Source organism: Urocampus carinirostris, chromosome 3 (genome assembly GCF_059441175.1).
Source record: "Urocampus carinirostris isolate Australia breed hairy pipefish chromosome 3, RoL_Ucar_1.0, whole genome shotgun sequence".
Lineage (NCBI taxonomy): Eukaryota > Metazoa > Chordata > Actinopteri > Syngnathiformes > Syngnathidae > Urocampus > Urocampus carinirostris.
In genome coordinates, this window is record NC_142351.1 from 10,481,520 (window position 1) to 10,504,681 (window position 23,162).

General features: G+C 40.1%; 1 protein-coding gene across 2 annotated transcripts in view; it reads left to right on the plus strand.

The window, feature by feature from the left end:
* Window positions 1-2,368: 2,368 nt before the first annotated feature.
* LOC148368633 (differentially expressed in FDCP 6 homolog) overlaps window positions 2,369-23,162 on the plus strand; it is a 38,663-nt gene continuing 17,869 nt past the window's right edge. For both annotated transcript variants that reach the window (XM_088329766.1, XM_088329767.1), the window contains exons 1-3: window positions 2,369-2,821; window positions 11,076-11,216; window positions 15,468-15,653. In XM_088329766.1, coding sequence (XP_088185892.1) covers window positions 2,726-2,821; window positions 11,076-11,216; window positions 15,468-15,653 — 423 coding nt within the window. In that variant the 5' untranslated portion in view covers window positions 2,369-2,725. The remainder of the gene's footprint in view (window positions 2,822-11,075; window positions 11,217-15,467; window positions 15,654-23,162) is intronic.

Below are 23,162 nucleotides of genomic sequence, written 5' to 3' on the forward strand. Positions count from 1 at the left end.
AGGGTCGCGGGGGGGCTGGAGCCCATCCCAGCCATCTCTAGGCAGTGGGCAGGGGACACCCTGAACTGGTTGCCAGCCAATCGCAGGGCACACGGGGACAGACAACTCATTCGCTCATTCACACCTAGGGACAATTTGGACCGGCCAATTCACCTGAAATGCATGTTTTTGGAATGTGGGAGGAAACCGGAGTGCCCGGAGGAAACCCACGCAAGCACGGGGAGAACATACAAACTCCGCACAGGAAGTCTGGAGCTGGATTTGAACCCATGACAGGTTCCCATGACATGAACTGTGCCGCACAAGCGCTAACCACTGCGCCGCCGTGCTGCCTATATGTTGGTTAAAATTCAGACTAGAGAAAATTATGTTGAATTCATTGTAAACGTTAAAAAAAAACACTATACGATCTCTTGTTAAAAGTATCTTGTTAAAATGGATGTAAAAATGTATCGTGATGGTTGATATTCTAAAATGTATTTTATGTAAACTGAAAAGAAAGCTCTTTGATATGTTTTGGGCAGTCTACAATGAGCTGCCAACGATCAAAGAGATCAAAGCCAGTAGAGAAGGCTAACCACGTGTTGTGACTCATTCATTTGCAGCAACTGTAATAAAAACCTCATCATCCAGTCCAGCGTGAATGTGGATCTTTGGTGGGACAGGTACACCGCGGTTACACAAATATAATAGATTTCGCTGCTATCTATTATCCCACCAAAAACAAGTGCTAAAGGCACAAGGGAAAACGACAAAATACAGGGATAAAGGGACCAAAATGCACCTTATTACTTTTGAAAAGAAGAGAAAGAAAAAAAAAAAAGAAAAATTAAACAAAAAAGACAGAAAAAAATAAAAAAATAAGGCAAGATACAGGAGAAAAAAGTAATAAGGACTGAGAAAAAAGTAAAAGTAAAGTGAAAATATTTTTTTTAAAATAGAAAGAAGAGAGAAAAATTGCATTTGTTCCGTCCATTCTTGTGTTTTTTTCTTTAACTCCTTTCTTTTCCTTCTTTCCTTTTTTCTTTCTTTTTCTCCATTTTTCTTTTTTTTGCTTTCTTTCCCCCTACTTTCCTTTTTATTCCTGTCTTCCTTTTTCCCTCTTTCTTATTTCTCATTCATTTTTTTAATCTCTTTTTATGTTTTACCCTTCTTTTTATGATTCTTTGAGAAAGGCTGGGCAAAAATCGGAAAAATCCTCTGCTTTTTGCACACTTTCAGTCTCCATAGTTTGTATTCTTCCTTGGATTCTTTTTTGGTTGCACTACACATGACAGCGACATCTAGAGGACAAACATAAAGCCACTGTCCCTCTAGGACACAGGTGTCAAAGAGGCTGCCCGCGGGCCAGATCAGGCCCGCTAAGGGATTGAATCCGGCCTGCGAGACAACACTCAGAGAAGCGCAAGAGAAAAACAAGCTGCAGGTTAAATTATGTCAACTTGATGTTGCCAACGCCAGGTGCCTCGAACAAAGACACTATACTTGTATTTCTTTTTCTCTCTCTCTCTGTCTCTTTTCCACCCCTTTTCTCCAACTCTCTGTCTCTGTCTCTTTCACTCTCTGTGTCTCTCTTTTTCTCTTTTTTGTTGCTCTTTGTTTCTTTCTCTCCGTGTGTCTTTTTAACTTCTTTTGCTCTAACTTCCTTTTTTCCTTTTCTCTCTTTTCTCTTTCTCTCTTCCTACCCTTCGCACTTTCTTTTCTCTTTTCTCTCCTTCTGTCTTTTTATTTCTCCTTGGATTCCTCTTCCTTTCTTTTCCCCTCTCTCACGACTTTTTATCTGTTTTGTTTCTCGCGCTCTCTCTCTCTCTCTTTTTCTTTCTTTTTCCTGCCCTCTCTCCTTTTCCCTCCCTCTTTCTCTTATTTCTTAATCTCTCTTTTTCTTTCTCTTTAATCTGCTAGTCCGGCCCCCGACAGAATGTTTGTTCTATCGTGTGGCCCCCGACTTAAAATGAGTTTGACACCCCTGCTTTAGGAGCTGTTATTGTGTAAAACCATTTGCTTCAACGGTCCCCAACTCAATGGAGTATAAGCAGGGTTGGGTAGGGTTACTTTACCTGGATTACTTTTAATGACTTTTGGATTACTCCAATACCAAATATGCTAATAAAAGACAAAAGAAACTAAATATGAATACAATGACTAAATTTTGTGCAGGCTTGGAATACATGGAATGGCAAAAATTATGTCGGCAAGCTGTTTGGATTGATTTTCATTTTGTTTCTGTCGCATTTTATGTTCGTTTTGAATCAAATGATGACTCACAACACGTGGTAAGCTTTCTCTCCTGGCTTTGATTTCTTTGATCTCCGGCAAAACGAACATAAAATGCGACAGAAACAAAATGAAAATCAATCCAAACAGCTTGCCGACATAATTTTTGCCATTCCATGTATTCCAAGCCTGCACAAAATTTAGTCATTGTATTCATATTTAGTTTCTTTTGTCTTTTATTAGCATATTTGGTATTGGAGTAATCCAAAAGTAATTGAAAGCAATCCAGTTAAAGTAACCCTACCCAACCCTGGAGACACCTGAGCTAAACAAAGAGTGAAAGAGAAAGATAAGATGGCTACCAAAAATGTCCAGTAGGTGACGCTGCCGCCAAGAGGAGGTCAACAACTTGAGTTTGTGTAGCCGCAGCGCGACACAGCGGGCGTGGGTGTGTGTGCCTGTCACCCGGAGAGGAAGGAAGAATACAGAAAAAGTGAAAAGACAAGCAAACATGGACTTTCGCTCTGAGCTACTTAAATCTATCTGGTATGGTTTCATGGCGCTAGATTTGGAGAGAACTGGAAAAGTCTCCAAGTCTCAGCTGAAGGTGAGTTTCTACTTTAAGACCATCTTTATTTCTTTCACCTAGCTAAACAAAACTCTTCGTAATTTCCTCAGTCAAACTCACACATATTCTTAAAATACTATCCCTGTTCCACTCCTTGAATATTAACAATTACCGCTACAAGTTTGATCTATACGTGTGAAATAACGGAAGAACGTCCATTTTTCGTGAAAATATCAATTAAAGCCATTATCACCCTCAAAAGTGGATGTACAGCACTGGATTAGTCAGAACCTGGTTTTCGGATTAAAGATTAAACCACTTAAATTTAATTTGTGTGCCTTCGTGTGCAGTGGCGGTTCTTCACTAATTTACTCCATGGGCGAGACCACCTCCAGGTGACACCCCCCCCCCAAAAAAAAAAAAAAATGCCAAGACGCATATTCAACACGAATAGAAGAGGGGTATATACTTCTCATTTGCATAAATACTTAAATAATAAACACAAATAGACTATATACCGTATTTTCCGCACTATAAGGCGCACCGGGTTATAGGGCGCACCCCCAAAAAATTGTTTTTGGTCCTATATTTTCCATACATAAGGCGCACCGGATTATAAGGCGCTACAATGGGAACGTCGACAAAACAGTCAGATAGTTCAGTCAAACTTATTACCCTCTTAACATTCCCAAAGCTTGCAAAGAAGCAAATACGTATCTCAGACATGTACGGAAACAGTGTCTGTACGATGTCACCAATCACTCAAATGCATCATTCCAAATATCCTTCGGAAGGTTAAAATCTTGGGATTCAAGAAATGCCAAACATTTCTTAGTTTCCATTTTATTTTTTGCTGGCAACTGTGTGGACAGCAAAGTGAGAATTTTATTGTGCAGGGAAACCCGTTCTTTACTGTGCATATGACAAAAAACACTTTGAATTGAATTTAGTTTAAAAATAGACTCATCACAGAAACATCAAGATTGTTCTAAAACAAGATACCGGGAAAATATAAAGCCGCATAGCTCACCTAAGTTCTCTTGCAGCCATCACGTTCAATAATGATACGTAACCATGGTCTTCTTACAACCGTGAGTGTAGTAAATCCAGGAGACTAAAATATTTACAAATACAGAATATTACAAAAAAAATTCTCTATGCCGTAGTGCAACCCAACCAACGTGTGATTCACACTCATCTTTTTCTGCCAATAGCAGGCTTTGTTTCGCCCTTTAGCCTATGCGAGCCTGTAAATGATAAAAAGGATCCGCCCCCTTTACCTCTGAATAACTTTAGCCAATAGTGACTGATACAAATGATGATTGACACATTGGTTAGGAAATGAAACACCGGTATATAAATCCTAGCATACACCGCGGCCGACTTCGCCTTCGGGGGAAAATCTAGTCGGCGGCTGCTTGCTTTAGTTGCAAGACTTTGAGACTTAATATTGATCCATATATAAGGCGCACTGTATTATAAGGCGCATGGTCAGCTTTTGAAAAAAATAAAGGCTTTTAGGTGCGCCTTATAGTGCGGAAAGTACGGTACATAAAATTTTCAAATATATATATATATATATATAAGAGAAATATATATATATAAAATACTTAAATAACAGATACACTATATGCTTAAAAATGGCAAATATAAAAAAATACACTTTAAGGGGACCACCATCCCAGTCTGCTAGTCCAGAGGTACTGCCCCTGATGTCCAGAGGCATGTAATTCTTCAAAGTAGTAACATAATAAAATAAATAAAAGAAAACGTGTACAGAACACCAACCTGAAGAAACAAGACTTTTGCTGGCTTGCGAACAAACACTTAGCCGAGACACTCCATATCCATTTTTGCTTTAGACCACCCCAAGATTTACTTCTTCATTTCTAGAACCTGGCCAAGATGTTATCTTTTTTTTTTCCTGGCATGGTGTATTGCAAAAATAATTGTACAAATAAAAAGACCAAAACTCAGCACTCTTTTCGTAAACTCTGTGCTCCTGTTTGCCCCATTGATTTCGTTGTTCCGGTATAAGCCAGACAATTAAATATGCTCATGTAAACTAACCTCCGATGTAAGTATTTTGTTTTACAGCTCTTAATACGGTTTGGACGTGATTTTATAGATTTGGGAGAGTATCTCCATGACGAAAATTGCAGTGTCCTCATATTATATCATATTCTGTGCTTGACACAGAGCCATCGTAACAGTAATCAGGTGTCTTTTGAAGGTACAGTGCTGAGAAAAGTATTTTTCCCTTTCCTGATTTCTGTGTTTTTTGCATCTTTATCACTCATAAAAGTTTTAGATCATCAAACAAATTTTTAATATCACACAGAGACAACCCAAGGAAATACAAAATGCAGTTTCAAAATCTTGATTCCATTTCTCAAGGCACAAAAAAAACTAAACCTATCTGGCCCAATGTGAAACAGCAATTGTTAAATCACAAAGTAACTGTAACTGTAACTGACCAGAGTTTTGGGAAAGTTCAATTTCACAGGCCACAGACACAAAAAATGATTTCCAAGAACACAATTAAAAAATAAAGAAATCTATCAGTTTGGAAAAGCTCACAAAGCCATATCCAAGGCTGTAGGGCACCAGCGAACCACTGTCAGAGCCATTATCCCCAAATAGAGAAAACTGGGAACAGGGGCAAACCTTCCCAGGAGTGATTACTCTAAGAGTGTGACGGCGGCTTATCCAGGACATCCAAGGAACTGCAGGCCTTGGTAGCCTCAGTGAAGGTCAGTGGAGTGTTCATGAATTCACTATAAGAAAGACGGTGTCCAAAAATGGCATTCACAGGACAGTTCCAAGGCAAAAACTACTGCTGTCTCAAAAGAACACATCGAGTCATCTCACCAGGACCAGGACAGCTTGCTGTGGTTGACGGAACAACGAATTTTGGTGTTTACCAGAAGATCCTGAAGGAGAAGGTCCTCCCATCAGTTCCTTCCCTCAAACTCAAGTGCTATTGGACAAAGATCTGAAACACACCAGCAAGTCCACCCGTGAATGGCTAAAAAAAAGTGACCATTAACTACAAGAGGACATTGTCAATAATAATCTGTCCCTCAGAATTAGCGAAGTAATGAATATTGTCATGATGACTCATGACACTCACCTGTGCCCGCCCGTTTGGCGCCAGCTGCTGCTGCTGGTTACCTGATTGGTTCCCCGTCCTACTTAAGCTCAGTCCTTTCACTCGCCTGTTGTCAGTCCGTCGGCGAACCTCTGTTTTCACAAGGCAAGCATTTTTGACTCTGACTCCCGTCGGTCCTGTTTTGTCACCCGTTTTCCACTCGTCCGTTACTGATTTCCCCGTTTGTCTCCTGTTACGGCCCGTTTTTTGACCCTGACCAAGTTTTGATCTCCCGTCTCGGCTGACGACCTTTTTTCCGTCCAACTACGCTACAATCTCCCGCTCCGGAAGATCCACTTCCACATTCGGAACACGCTCCCATCCCGTGAGCGGCTTGCTTCCCGTGTCCAGCGAGCACCGGGTCGCTGGCGCTGTCTTTCCTCTATTTTTTAATAGTCAAGTCAAGTCAAATTTATTTATGTAGCCCTTAATCACAAAAATGTCTCAAAGGACTGCACAGGATTACAATGACACAATTACCTGATCTTAAACCCACACGCGGGCAAGGAACAACTCAAAACCTCAGCGTGAGGAAAAAGAGAAACCTTGCGAAGGGACCTCACAAGTGGTATCCCCCTCCAGGATGACCAGGGTGAATTACATTTAGCATTTCAGTGCACAAACATAGTAAACACTAGGTAACATGTTGAAAATTTGTCCGGAAAGTGCACGACAGCAGCGACGCCCCCAGCCTGTAAACTAGTCCAGAAAGTCTATGACGGCCACGACGCAGCTTCCCATCTCTGCCAGCTGGTCCATGCAGGCGTTCACATGCTTCAGGTCAAACGCTGGTCCGCTGACTCATCTCAAATCGTCCTTCTCCTTCGTATCACCGCCAGGCAGGCAGTCGGAAAAAGACAGGACAATACAGAATATGAGGTGGGCATCAATCATAAGCTTTGGAATAGAAGTGTGTCTTATAATGTCAATAAACTTGTGAGTACCGTTACGCATCTGTCAAGTCAAGTCAAGTCATTTTTATTTGTATAGCCCTTAATCACAAAGAGTCTCAAAGGGCTTCACAGGTTATTACACAGACTATTTTTTTCAGACTATTATTACACCATCCCCTGATCTGGAACCAACATGAGGGCAAGGAAAAACTCAAAAACCTCAACATGAGGAAAATGAAGAAACCTTGAGAAGGGTCCGCACATGTGGCATCCCCCTTTCAGGATTACCAGACAGCAAAGGATGTTACAATCACAAATAATACAAAGATATTGTCCAAGAAAAATATAGGTTATATAGAAGTGTGTTTTAAGCTTAGATTTAAACATTTCCACTGAGGTTGCAGAACAGATCTCAGGGGGAAGAGCATTCCACAGCACCGGTGCCCGGATGGAGAACGCTCTCGAACCAGCGGAACACTTCTTGGCTCTTGGGATCATCTGAAGACCAGCGCTCTCAGAACGAAGGCTTCGGACCGAAACATAGGGGGAAATCAGATCTGAAAGATATGAGGGAGCAAGTCCTCGTATGATTTTGTATAATACTAAGAGAACCTTGAAATCACATCTTAGGCTAACAGGGAGCCAATGCAGGTTAGCCAAAATCGGCGTGATGTGATTGGACCTTTTTGTCCTAGTTAAAAGCCTCGCTGCAGCATTTTGTACCAGCTGAAGACTCTTGATTCTGGACTTCGGGAGACCGGAGAGTAGTGCATTACAGTAATCGAGACGGGAGGTAACAAACGCGTGAATTATAATCCCCACATCCGACTGAGACATTATAGGACGAATTTTAGCAATGTTGTGAAGATGGAAGAAAGCGGTTCTAGTAATTTTCTTCACATGTGTTTGAAAGGACAGATCGTGGTCAAATATGACACCTACATTTTTAACAGAGTCACTCAGTGTGATGTGACAATTGTCAATGTTCACAGCAATTTTTGAGAGTAAGTCACGGCATTTAGATGGACCAATAACTAACATTTCGGTCTTTTCAGAGTTAAGACGCAAGAAATTGAGTGACATCCACTCTTTTATCTCAGTGAGGCAGGCCTCCAAATTTCCACAGTTTAGTGTGGCAGATTCCTCCATCGGGAAATAGAGTTGAGTGTCATCTGCGTAGCAATGGAAACTGATATTATACTTGCGAATAATATCACCTAATGGGAGCATGTAGATGCTGAAAAGAAGGGGGCCAAGCACTGAACCCTGCGGAACACCACAGGTAACACTAAAGGGCTCAGATGTCATTTCACCATATTTAACACAGTGCGTCCTATCTGAGAGGTAGGATCTGAACCATGAGAGGACGGTTCCTGAGAGACCAATCTGGGTCCTCCTTCTGTTCTGGTCGTGACACATATTACAGTTGAATTCCGACATTTGACTTGTAACGCGTTACTCCCAATACGGGTCGTGTGTCAAAAGCCCATTCTAACATCGAGAGCTTAGAGAACGTGCGAACGTGTTGCTCATTGCCATCTCTGCTTTTGAATGCAGCTTGTGTTATACTCTTGACCTCATGCTGATTATCTCATTCTAGCTTGCACTCCATATTGAAATTCTACATTGTCCTCAGCCCCGTGACAGGGCTTATCCCCTGCATGCATTCAGTCGGGGTACGAGTGGGCACTTTGCACTTTTCCACTAAAGCTGTTAGCATGGCCCCAATATGTTTTCGCGATTTGAGGCAGGATGTGGTCGGGTAGTTAGAGGCCTTGCAGCATATTTCATAATCAGGGTTAGGTAGGGGTACTTTAACTTGATTACTTTCAATGACTTTTGGATGACTCCAATACCAAATATGCTAATAAAAGACAAAAGAAACTAAATATGAATAAAATGATGACTCACAACACGTGGTAAGCTATCTCTCCTGGCTTTGATCTCTTTAATCTCCGGCAAAACTAACATAAAATGTCACAGAGACAAAATGAAAATAAATCCAAACAGCTTGCCAACATCATTTTTTGCCGTTCCATGTATTCCGTTACTCCCCAAGCCTGCACGAAATTGAGTCATTTTATTCATATTTAGTTTCTTTTGTCTTTTATTAGCATATTTGGTATTGGAGTAATCCATAAGTAATTGAAAGTAATCAAGTTAAAGTAACCCTACCCAACCCTGTTCATAATATGCTCAGGTGGAAGGACTCCTGTTTGTCTGCTAAATAAAGACAAATAATAAGAATCACCTTTTTTATCATTGTGTTGCGACAACAAAATTAGGGTTGCACTCCGGTTGGCATAGTATACAATATAAAAAATTATAATTAAAAAAAAATAGAAAGTATTCATCTCTAATTGTCATTATTACCAATTTGAATCACCTGTGCCTGCTCATTTGGCGCCAACTGCCTCAGACTCTGATTGGCTCCCTGTTCCTTTTTAAACCCAGTCCTATCACTCTCTGGTTGTCAGTCCGTCTGCGAACCTCTGTTGATACAAGGCAAGCCTTTTTGACTTGACTCCCGCCTGTCCCGTTTTTGCTCCCATTTTTCCACCTGTCCATTGCTGATCTCCCCGTCTGTCTCCGGCTATGACCTGTTTTTTGATCCCGACCACGTCTGCTCTCCCGTCCCGGCTTACGACCCATTTTTGATCCTGACCACGTCTGCTCTCCCATCCCGGCTTACGACCCGTTTCTGACCCCAACCACGTTTTTGCTCTCCTGTCCCGGCTATCGACTTGTTTTTCCGCCCATGACACCGCCATCGGCCGCTACGGAAGATCCATTTCCATATTTAAATCGCAATCCGATTACGAAAGCGACTTGCTTCTCGCTCCAGTAAGCACCGGATCGTGGGCGCAGCCCTTCCTATTTCTTTCAATAAAACTTGTGGTTAACGTTACGCAATTGGGTCCTGATTCCGTTCTGGTCGTGACACTAATATGAAATATCTATCTAGACTATTTTATAATTCCCGTTGTTTGTGTGTGTGTGTTTTTGTATGTGGCTTATAGGCTCGAAAACGGCAGAACCGATTTTTGTGATAACTTACACAGTAGTACTTTAGGTCCCTGGGAGTGTTTTTAGCTATGTTTTGTGTCAAGGCACCCCAAATAAATACCAACAAAATGGATAAACATCTTCTTTCGTGTACTAGCGACTTTGGAGTTTCATGAAGTCATATTGCTCTTTGTCACTCTCTAGTGACTCTGGTGCTTTTTCAACAAACCACATCCCCAAAAACTTCGCTTAAGTAGAATGCCCGGCAACACAAAGCCCGGAAAAGCCAAGCCTGGCAACGCCGGGCTAGTATGCTTGTTCACATCTAAAATAAAAAATATATACAACCAAGAAATAGCGCTCTCAACCGGAATGTTCTCTGATCCGTAGAACAGGTATGTCCAAAGTCTGGCCCAGGGGCCAGTTACGGCCCGTGATCACATTTTTACTGGCTCGAAGCCTTTGTCATAAAGTTAATAATTATGTGGCCCGCCAGTAATGTTGACCTCAGTGTAAAATATTTTTTTATAAAAAGAAATATTCACCATTTCACCTGATAATGGCAGTAGCCCTTTGGCCACCTTGCCATTGGCTTTCCTTGAGAACTTTAGCCCACGACATTCCCCTCATGGTGACAGTAAATAAAAAAAGGAAAGTTGACTGTGAGGGCCGTAGCTTCCAGGAAAAGTGAAAATTAGAGTATTTTTTTACCGAAATCCAAAACAACTTTGTTCGCCTCATTTGCCAAGAGAGTGGCTGTTGTCAAGGAATATAATATCAAGAGGCACTACCAGACGAAACATGCTGACTACAAAAAACTGTAAACGAACGCTGTGAAAGGGTGAAGCAAATGGAAGCTGTTTTAACAGCAAAGCAGCGCTTTTTCACAAGACCCTGCGGGTCAAATGAAAATGCTGAGAAGGCAAGTTACGATATTGCAACTCTGATCGACGGGGCAGACAAACCTTTCACGGAGGGTGAATTTATTAAAGACTGTTCAAAGAATGCCAGGTTGAATAGTCAGCCCTCACACATTTTTAGCATACCAAATCCGGCCCACTTTTGAAAATTTTGGACACCTCAGCCTTAGCCTTTCTCTACTTTTTCTTGTAAAATACCACATTGTCTTAGAAAATAAAAGTGTCACTCAGATAGCCCCCTCCCCCCAAAAAGTAATAGTTGATAAATGCATGTATGCTTCACAAATTATGTTAAGCGGTTGTTGTTCTTCTGGCTTTTCCAGGTGTTATCGCACAACCTCTGCACAGTGTTGTCAATCCCACATGACCCAGTTGCATTGGAGGAACACTTCCGGGACGATGATGACGGTCCGGTCTCCAGTCAGGGCTACATGCCCTATCTCAACAAATACATTTTGGATAAGGTGATATCTGATCAGTTTTGGGGGGTGATGGACCCATGTGGGGGAGGAAGAAACTGGAAGCAAGGGTGCTCGAAAAAAATGGATTGGATTTAATAGCAAAAGGAGGTACAAAGTGAAGGACAAACATGAATTCCCCCCAAAAAACGAAATGTCCAAACAAAACAAAACCTGTCAAGGTTTAAACCAGAAGCAGAGACCAGAACTGGAAATAGAAAATGCAAGGGGTAAAGCAGTGTTCTCGTTTGCCTGCGTCCCTGCGTCGTAGACGCATCATTTTTGCCGGGGACGCATAGTCTCAAATCAACGTGCGTCCCCCGGACGCAACGTTTTTGACACCAAATTGTCATTATTACCCGATTACTTTTTTTTTTTTTAACAAAGATTTACCGCACTCCAAATTTTTCGTCAGGCAGATCCGCCATTGTTGTTTTGGTCTCGCGCTGATCTCGGCAAACGAGATCTCGTTGCTTCGAGATGACGTCATTGTTGTGGCAGTTGTCGAGTGAAAGAGAAGTATGCCTCCGAAAAAACAGTTGGTATTAGGTGCAAATCAACAAAAAATTAATAATTTCTTCAGTGTCGGTAATGAGTCGAAACAACACAGAAAGTGGTAACAACTGCAATAATTCCGGCACGAAAAAACGGCGGAGAAATTCTCCAGAAGACCGTTAAGGCAAGGAAAACATGTGTTTTGAAGCGAACGATTCGACGAAAGAAAATAAACAAAAGAATACTCCGAGCAAGAAAAGGACTTTTCTGCCAAAATGGACTCAATTATATTCCTGGTTACGCTATGAGGAGGATGATAATGGATTGGACCTTGAGAAGGCATTACAACTATGGCAGGACAGCAAACCACAAAGAATATATGAACTGAAAAATTTGAAGTGATAACTGCTTTGTATTACCAATTAACTGTGATGATTAAAACTGAATGAAAATATAGATTAATATAATTATTGCAGCAATAATATTTTGTATAATGTACAATATTGTTGCGAACTGAAAAATCTTGAAGAGATAACTGATTTGTATTACCGGTACCAATAAACTGTGATGATTAAAACTGAATGAATATATAGATTTATATCATATATTTGTCGCCGATTTACAATTTCAACCGGGATAACACAAAATTTTGGGGACCCATAGATCTCTGTTGGGACCCATAGATTTTTGAGCATGCGAGTCCCTGGGACCCATCACTTTTCACAGGTAAAATAAACACTGGGTAAAGTAACAGAAACCAGAAACTAACAAACCTGGTGTGGTGCTTGAATGAAATGATAACGTCTCTTTACTGCCGAGGGACTTTCTATGCACCCGCAAAGACAGGAGGCCAGGGCGCAGCCGAGGGGCTTCCTCCTCGCTGACGAGACAGAAAACCAGGGCATGTTTGAGGGGCCTTCTCCTCACTGCTGATACAGGAACCAGGTGCTGCGAGGGGCCTTCTCCTCGCTCCTGGGGCACAGCCGCAGGGTTGGGTAGGGTTACTTTAACTGGATTACTTTCAATTACTTTTGGATGACTCCAATACCAAATATGCTAACAAAAGACAAAAGAAACTAAATATGAATCAAATGATGACTCACAACACGTGGTAAGCTTTCTCTCCTGGCTTTGATCTCCGGCAAAACGAACATAAAATGCGACAGAAACAAAATGAAAATAAATCTAAACAGCTTGCCAACATCATTTTTGCCGTTCCATGTTTTCCGTTACTCCCCAAGCCTGCACAAAATTTTGTCATTTTATTCTTATTTAGTTTCTTTTGTCTTTTATTAGCAAATTTGGTATTGGAGTAATCCAAAAGTAGTTGAAAGTAATCCAGTTAAAGTATCCCTACCCAACTCTGCACAGCCGTGGGTGGGTTCTCCTCGCCACCAAAACAGGAACCAAAAGCCGCCGCTGGGACAGGGATGTGGGAGCCTTCTCCTTAGTCCTTTTGTGGTCGCGTCACTCTGTTAAGTTTTGTTGGGTGATAAACCAATGTCGGGCATGCGGGAACTGGAAGCATGGGTGCTCGAAAAGAGGTATAAAGTGACAAACAAAGTTCACCAAAGATAAAAATGTCCAAACACAGCCAAACTAGTCCAAATCAGAACAGAGGCCAAAACTGCAACTAGAAAAAAAGCATGGAGCAAAGTAACAAAGAAACCAGAAACAAAAAAACTGGCATGGTGGTGGAATGAAATGAAAATGACCCGAGCAATTAAATTTCTGTTCATTCTTGGATGATTTTGAATATATATCCTAACTAAACTGTTTACATAAAACGTTTACCTTTTTAAAATTTTGAGTTGGCCTCAATTGACACACATTCATACACAGGGTTGGGTACGGTTACTTTAACTGGATTACTTTCAATTACTTTTGGATTACTCCAATACCAATATGACTAAATAACCCCTAAATAACTAAATATGAATCAAATGATGACTCACAACACGTGGTAAGCTTTCTCTCCTGGCTTTGATCTCTTTGATCTCCGGCAAAACTAACATAAAATGCGACAGAAACAAAATGAAAATAAATCCAAACAGCTTGCCAACATCATTTTTGCCGTTCCATGTATTCCGTTACTCCCCAAGCCTGCACAAAATGTAGTCATTTTATTCATATTTAGTTTCTTTTGTCTTTTATTAGCATATTTGGTATTGGAGTAATCCAAAAGTAATTGAAAGTAATCCAATTAAAGTAACCCTACCCAACCCTGCTCATACACCCAAAGATTCAGTATCTTGCTAAAGCGACATGGATCGATTCCCTAACCATTGCACTAGGACTAGTAGATTAACACTAAAGAACTCCCAAGCACTTTCAAATTTTGTCTCCTTTTTGAAAGAGACATAATAGCAAAATAGTTTTCTTTTTATTTTGAGCCACACAATACATTTTAAGACAAAATGTAAAAAACTGCCAAACCCGTTCTCCAGACAAAAGCTAATTCCCAGCGCATTTTATTTCAATGTTTGACGTATGAGTGCTTGCACTATGGGTGCAAAAGCTCTGTCCTCTACCTCTCCCCCCAATCAAATTGCTCAGGGTGTTTTGCTGGTGTTTATGTCAATAACCGGAACAGAAGGAGAACCCAAATGCGTGACGTTTCTCACACAAGCTTTTATTTTACGGGAAATGGGGCAGTCATGCACGTTAACCCAAACGCCAGTGATTCGGTGATCGTTGGTAGGAAGACGTAAGGCAGCAGTCTGGCGTGAAAAGACAGGAAGCCAGAGGCCGACAAAATCGATACTAATTGCCCAAGCAGATATCAGACAGCTGGGGCGATACCGGACAGGACGGAACAGGCAGGATTGATATTAAAAGTGGGTATCGATATTAAACAGGACAAAATAGACGGAAACATTACCGGACAGGAAACACAGGCAGTAAACCGGACAGAGTCAAAACCCATGTCTCGCGGGGCAGAGATTCGTTGACGGACTGACAAAGGGTAAGTGAGAGCACTAAGCTTAAATAGAAAGGATGCCAATCTGTCAACGAGACGCTGCTGGCGCCACACGGGCGGGGCCTATTAGGTGCCATGGCAACCGTGACAGTTTATAGGTACGGGTCTTTAAAGTTTGTTCTGTAGGTTTTCATCATAAAGTGTCTAAACAGTGAACATATATTGTTTAATAAGCTTCAATATACAAAAGATTCCTTAGCAAAGTACAGCCTAAACGGGGTATGTTAGTGTGACCTCGTCATTGTAAACTGTAGATAGATAGATAGATAGATAGATACTTTATTGAGACTGTATATATATATATATATATATATATATATATATATCCTACCCAACCCTGGGTAGGATTACTTTAACTGGATTACTTTCAATTACTTTTGGATTACTCCAATACCTAATACGCTAATAAAAGACAAAAGAAACTAAATATGAATAAAATGACTAAACTTTGTGCAGACTTGGGGAGTAACGGAATACATGGAACGGCAAAAATGATGTTGGCTAGCTGTTCGGATTTATTTTCATTTTGTTTCTGTCACATTTTGCGTTAGTTTTGCCGGAGATCAAAGAGATCAAAGCCAGGAGAGAAAGCTTAACACGTGTTGTGAGTCGTAATTTTATTCATATTTAGTTTTTTTTGTCTTTTATTAGCATATTTGGTATTGGAGTAATCCAAAAGTAATTGAAAGTAATCCAGTTAAAGTAACCCTACCCAACCCTGTATATATTTCTTCACGTTTCGGACCACAGTTAGATAAAACAATATATTTTTCACATTTTAGGTAGTTGAAGGCTCTTTCAACAAGGAAGATGTGGACGATCTTTGTTGGACCCTGACAGCCAAGAAAAACTACAAACCAAACAGGAATTCAAACACCGTTCTTTCAGAGCGGGATGCTTTTAAGCTTTGGTGCCTTTTTAACTTTCTATCCGAGGACAAATACCCACCGGTGATGGTCCCTGATGAGGTCAGTTCGACATGCAGCTTCACTACTACAAGCTCTTGGTAGTCTTGTGTCACATACTGTGTCAGTGGTTTTTTTAACAAGCATTGTGGAGGTTGTCACTTTTTTACTCCCGACTGTAACCTCTGGCCTAAAGCAGAATTGCAGAACTGTGTAATGTTTTCCATTAATAGACGGTTAATGGTCAGAAGACAGAGAGAACGAAAGCTGTTGTTGTTACTAGTTGTCGTCATGATGTGTATAGAAACCCCTGATCAAAGAAAAAAGACAGTTCTGGTTAATTGCATTAAAGTGAAAAGATTGGAGCGAGGCGCACATAAAAAATGCCCGGGTTTGCAGAGCACACCTAACTGTCAGGACCAGAACAGAGACAGGACCCACTTGCGATACGTTTCTCACAGGTTTTATTGGAAGAAAGAGAAAGGGTTGCGCCCACGATCCGGTGATTGCGGGGCACGGGAAGGAGTTTGCTCTGAACGCGGAAGTGGATCTTCCATGGCGAGCGATGGCGGTGTCGGGAACGGAAAAGGGGTCGGTAGCCGGGACAGGAGAGCAAAAATGTGGTCTGGGTAGGAAGTGAGTCGTAAGCCAGGAAAGGAGAGCAGACGTGGTCGGGGACAAAAAGAGGTCGAAAGCAGGGACGGGAGAGTAGACGTGGTCAGGATCAAAAACTGGTCGAAGTCGGGGGACAGACGGGAGCAAAAACAGGTGGGAGTCGGGGTTGAAAAAAGGCTTGCCTAGCTTTAACTGAGGTTTGCAGATGGACTGACAACAGGGGACAGGTAGGAGTGGGTTTGAATAGGGACAGGGAGCTAATCAGAGTCCGAAGCAGTTGGCGCCAAAGGAGCGGGCACAGGTGATTCACATCGGTAATCATGACACTAACAGTATATCAGGTAAGTGAAATTAAACATTTATGATTGTTGCTATCGAGTCCATATTACTTGTTATCAATGTTCCCTGTAATTTTCCACGGGTCTGAGCGTTCACACAAAGTCGGTGAGTAACGCTTGAAACAACAGTGAGAAACCATAATCCCAAGTGTGGCAAGATAATTAATCATCAAACATGTCCAAAACTTGACATCAAGTTACATTTTGCTGAGTTTCCGGCAATGCAAAATTATTTTTCTCTTTTGAATGAATTGACTCATCTACTATTGCAAAGGTTGTACGGCCTACAGACGTCGTTTGTTCTTACAATTCTTTCACAAGATATCCATTTCTTTTTATTTCCTGATATATTTTGTTATAATATTAACATTTTTGGGGGCTTATTTAGTCGGTTGTAAATACAGAACTGTACTTATTCACATTTTTTAGTGGAAGTACAATGTTGGCAACAAGATTCACTTGATATAATTGGAAATTATTTGAATGCAACACAAACTTTTACTTCCTTTTTCCATGTTTTTTTTCTACTCATTTTTTAATTCCTTTAAAAAAATCTCATTTTGTTTATTTCTTCCGAGCTGTTACTTTTTTCTTTTTGTTCTCTATTTACTTTTTTCCTACATTTCTTTCTTTTCTTTTTTTATGGCTCTTTTCTAATTTTTTCCTTCTTTTTTTCTCTTCCTCTTGTTTCTTTTTTTCTCAGCTTTTCACTACTTTTTCATTTTGGTATTTTTTTCTTTTTTGTTCTATTCCCCCATTCCTTTAAGTCATTTTGTGCATAATTTAACATAATATTTGGTCATGTTGGGATTAAAGAAGCAAAAACAACCTGAAGAGCCGATTAGGACCCGAAAGAGCTGGTTCCTTTTAGTGAGCCGAGCCGAAGAAGCCGGTTCTCGACAAACTCTACTGACTTTACTTTTCAACTTTATGACTTTGCGCAGTTTAGAGGGAACACTGCTTGTTATATCGGCAAAATATTTTTTTATTTTTTTAGCTACAGCTAACTTTTAGCGTGTAGTCTAAATGCCATCGAAGATGTCTCTCCTAAAAAATAAAAAATAAATAAATAGGCAAATAATTAAATTATTTAATAAATGACCCAGATTGTGTGTCCAACATGGGTTTGAAATGCATGGTTATTTGACCAGTTGCACGCAGTGTTTACAAAACTGATATTGGCATTTAGGCTACACGCTAACATTTCGCTGAAGCTAAGAATATAACAGGATATTTTGCCGATATAATAATTAGTATGGACTTAATAGCAAAAATCCTAAACGTTTAATTTCTCTTACCTGATATGAGGTGTGCACTGCAAACCCGAGCATTTTTGATGAGTGCCTTGGTGCAATCTTTTTGCTTTAACCCCTTAACTCTCCTGTAGAATTCGCCTGAAATCCCAATCCAGGGCGTACCCAAAGTAAATTGATTGGAGAATTCAGGCGGTTTTGTTCTCTTTTGAAAGGTAACACTGTGGAGTTTTGTCCCAAACTGAAATAATCACTTCAAGTGTCACGAACATTGAGTAATCTAAGTTGGAACCCACAAAAATAGAAGGTTTTTATTCTAGACTGAATTTATTTTTGCAATTTTATGCCTGCAAGAGTGTACCTTCGGCATCTTAGCTGGGAAATAGCTGGGACAATAGCGTGAAACCTTACCTGATCCCAGGTAATATTTGATCACAATCTGAAAAACTAAACATTTTAGTTTACACATTTTTCCAAAGATATGTCAAATCATTTCCAAAAGTGGCCATTTGAAGACGACCAGTTTACAGGTCTAAAACCTCAGAAACAATGTATTTTACTTTAGCCAATTTTCAACATTGTTAAAGACTTGTAAATGTTTGACCTCTCTTACCAGAAGTCAATCTTGGGAGTGATAATCGCATAGTAAAATGGAGCTCGAGTTCCGTGACACACGTTTATTTTGGGCTCTGATTTAAATACACATTGTTAATATGAACACATTTCTGTTGGGAACTTTATTGGTAAACCAATGTGTCAATCGTCATTTAAATCGGTCACTATTGGCTGAAGATTTTTTAAGCCAAAGTTGGCCATGTCAGTTTTCTCAATAGAGGCATTCCTATCCTATGGCATGCTAAGGACCATGGAAACAAGCTTGCGATTGGTCGAGGTTGGTGTCAAGTCAAGTCAAGTCAACTCAAGTCATTTTTATTTGTATAGCCCTTAATCACAAATAGTCTCTAAGGGCTTCACAAGTTATTACATATAAGAAGTTTAGGTTATTCGTATGCTATAGAGTAGAAGTGAGTTTTAAGCTTAGATTTAAACATTTCCACTGAGGTTGCAGATCGGATCTCAGGGGAAAGAGCATTCCACAACACCGGTGCCCGGATGGAGAACGCTCTCGAACCAGCGGAACACTTCTTGGCTCTTGGGATCACCAGGAGACCGGCGCTCTCGGAACGAAGGCTTCGGGCCGGGACATAGGGGGAAATCAGACCTGAAAGATATGAGGGGGAAAGTCCATGTATGATTTTGTATAGTAATAGGAGAACCTTAAAATCGCATCTTAGGCTAACAGGGAGCCAATGCAGGTTAGCCAAAATCGGGGTGATGTGATCGTACTTTTTTGTCCTTGTTAAAAGCCTCGCTGCAGCATTTTGTACCAGCTGAAGACTCTTGAGTCTGGTCATCGGAAGACCGGAAAGTAGTGCATTACAGTAGTCGAGACGGGAGGTAACAAACGCGTGAATTATGATTTCCGCATCCGACTGAGAAAGTATAGGACGAATTTTAGCAATGTTACGGAGATGGAAGAAAGCGGTTCTAGTAATTTTCTTCATATGTGTTTGAAAGGACAGATCGGGGTCGAAAATGACACTCATGACTAAATTTTTAAGTGAGTCGCTCTGTGTGATGTGGCAATTGTCTATGTTCACAGCGGTTTTAGAGAATAAGTCACGGGACTTAGATGGACCAATAACTAACATTTCAGTCTTTTCAGAGTTAAGACGCAGGAAATTGAGTGACATCCACTCTTTTATCTCAGTGAGGCAGGCCTCCAAATTTCCACAGTTTAGTGTGGCAGATTCCTCCATCGGGAGATAGAGTTGAGTGTCATCTGCGTAGCAATGGAAACTGATATTATACTTGCGAATGATATCACCTAGTGGAAGCATATAAATGCTGAAGAGAAGGGGGCCAAGCACTGAACCCTGCGGAACACCACAAGTAACACTAAATGGTTTAGATGTCAATTCGCCATATTTAACGCAGTGTGTCCTATCTGAGAGGTAGGATCTGAACCATAAGAGGACGTTTCCTGAGAGACCAATCCATTTTTCCAACCGTTCTAGCAAGATATTATGGTCCACTGTGTCAAATGCAGCACTAAGGTCCAGCAGCAGCAAAAGTGATGATGCGCCCGAGTCCATTGCCCGTAGGAGATCATTGGTTACCTTAATCAGAGCTGTCTCAGTAGAGTGGTTAGCCCTGAATCCTGATTGCATTGATTCAAAGAGATTGTTCTCGGACATGAAATCATTCAGCTGCTGTGCCACTACTTTTTCAAGTATTTTAGAAATAAACGGTAGGTTTGACACAGGTCTATAATTACATAAGTTTTCTGGATCAAGGTTGGGTCGTTTCAGTGTGGGTTTAATGACGGCGGACTTAAAAGCCGCTGGAACTACACCTGAGGAGAGTGATATGTTTAAAATATTTAGAACTGAAGGTGCAAGAATGCCAAAGAGACCTTTAATAAGTGAACCTGGAAGCGGGTCGAACTGGCAAGTCGTCGGTTTGGCCGTATTTACCATCTGTTTAAGATTATCGAGTGACAGTTCACTAAAACGGGACAAAATCCCTGGACAGCCACCCTGTCATGCATCTATAGATTTGAGTGCTTTAGTATGTGTTGAATTAATACTGTCTTTAGCAATTTCTTCCTGCATGCTTTGGATCTTCTTAGTAAAGAAGACCATTATGTCGTGGGCAGAATGAGTGGAGCTATCTGGGACCTTTTCAATGAAAAGGTCAGAGGCTAACGACCAATTTAGAAATGAGCTCACAAGTTTGTTTATTTTTAAAAGGGAATTATGAGGCAAATCAAACTGATTACAACAAGGAACGCTAAACAATGCAGAAATGCGTGTATGCCACCTGTTAACCTCACGAGGATTGTCACTTTTGCTGCTTTGGTTTACTGGGAACCCTCCACTGCCTCTTGGATCACGGTTGCTTCCTCTTGAGTTCTGAATACTTTCGTCTCGCTACCTGAATTTCGTGTACTGAACCCTGCTTGACTAAAATACCACAGTTCACTGTACGAATCTATGCTTCTACACCATTGCGAGTGGGTTCTTTACAGCCATTGGCAGAGCATGCATAATGTAAAAAGTATCTTTACCATTTTTAAGTCCTCAGGGTTCACTGGCATCTCTCAATAAGCATTCGGAAGCAGATACTTTGTTAGCGACTTTGTAATGCAGTACCACCTTTAGAGATCATTTTCCTTCAAAATTTGACTAATTCTTAACACTCACAGAAATACACAGTCCCAAACACTTCAAGGTTGATCGGTTAGGACAGTTTTAACTCATGAGTTTTGCGTATTTGTGTTTCCGTAGCATAGTGGTTAGCACTTTTGTGTAACATTCTAAAGGTTCCTAGTTTGAGACTGGGCTAAGACACACCATAGGAAATAGTGCCCCTAAAACCAGGGTTGGGTAGGGTTACTTTAACTTGATTACTTTCAATTACTTTTGGATTACTCTAATACCAAATATGCTAGTAAAAGACAAAAGAAGCTCAATATGAATAAAATTACTCAATTTTGTGCAGGCTTTGGGAGTAACGGAATACATGGAACGGCAAAAATGATGTTGGCAAGCTGTTTGGATTTATTTTCATTTTGTTTCTGTCGCATTTTATGTTAGTTTTGCCGGAGATCAAAGCCAGGAGAGAAAGCTTACCACGTGTTGTGAGTCATAATTTTATTCATATTTAGTTTCTTTTGTCTTTTATTAGCATATTTGGTATTGGAGTAATCCAAAAGTAATTGGAAGCAATCAAGTTGAAGTATCCCTACCCAACCCTGCCTACAACCCTAGAGGTTAAGGGATTCACACAAACACAGGGTAAATGTAACTAAGTCTTAAATTTAGTTCCTATAAAAGGATGAATGCATATTTTTTTAATAATTATATTTACTTTATGAAATTATCATGAATACTGCTTCTTTGTTGTTTCCTATGAGAAAGCTGTAATCTGTAAAACAAACATTTTACAAGAACGTCTACAAACACTTCATTCAATCTAAAATTTATTTCCATGCATCATAGAACAGAGAGGCTCTTTTAATGCCGCAATTTGGGCTCATGTCTGACATTCAACCTCGCGTTTTGGTTTCCTGTCATTTGGTTTTCACATGTGCTTTAGAGGAAGAGAGAGTCCTTTTTTTCATGCAAAGCACACTCAGACGTTATCCACCTCGCTTGCCAAGTGTGCCAATGAATCTACATTTAAATTATGAAAATCAAATAGTGTTAACCTGGGAATTCACTACTTGAATTAATCCTTAGAACTTATTCCTCCTTATTTGTCTTAAATTAAATACAGGTGTTTTGATGTTTTAAGTATGTATAAATGGCACTTAACTGTTCTCTATAAACAAATTCAAACGTATTATCCAACTATCTAGACATCTAGACATCTATCTAGACACCAATCTATCTAACTAGACATCCATCTAGACATCTATCTATCTATCTAGACATCTATCTATCTAGACATCTATCTAGACATCTATCTAGACATCAATCTATCTAACTAGACATCTATCTAGACATCTATCTATAAATCTAGACATCTATCTATCTAGACAGCTATCTATATAGACATTTATCTATCTAGACATCTATCTAGACATCTAGACACCTATCTAGACATTTATCTATCTAGACATCTATCTATCTAGACATCTATCTAGACATCTATCTATCTTGACATCTAGACATCTATCTATCTGGACTTCTGACTAAACATCTATCTATCTAGACATCTATCTATCTAGACATCTAACTAGACATCTATCTAGACATCTATCTATCTAGACAGCTATCTATATAGACATTGATCTATCTAGACATCTAACTAGACATCTATCTATGTATCTAGACATCTATCTAGAAATCTATCTATCTATCTAGACATCTAGACATCCATCTATCTTGACATCTAGACATCTATCTATCTGGACTTCTGACTAAACATCTATCTATCTAGACATCTATCTATCTAGACATCTAACTAGACATCTATCTAGACATCTATCTATCTAGACAGCTATCTAGACATTTATCTATCTAGACAGCTATCTATATAGACATTTATCTATCTAGACATCTATCTAGACATCTATCTAGACATTTATCTATCTATCTAGACATCTATCCATCTAAACATCTATCCAGACATTTATCTATCTAGACATCTATCTATTTAGACAGCTATCTATATAGACATTTATATATCTAGACATCTATCTAGACATCTATCTAGACATTTATCTATCTATCTAGACATATATCTAGACATCTATCTATCTAGACATCTATCTATCTAGACATCTCGACATCTATCTA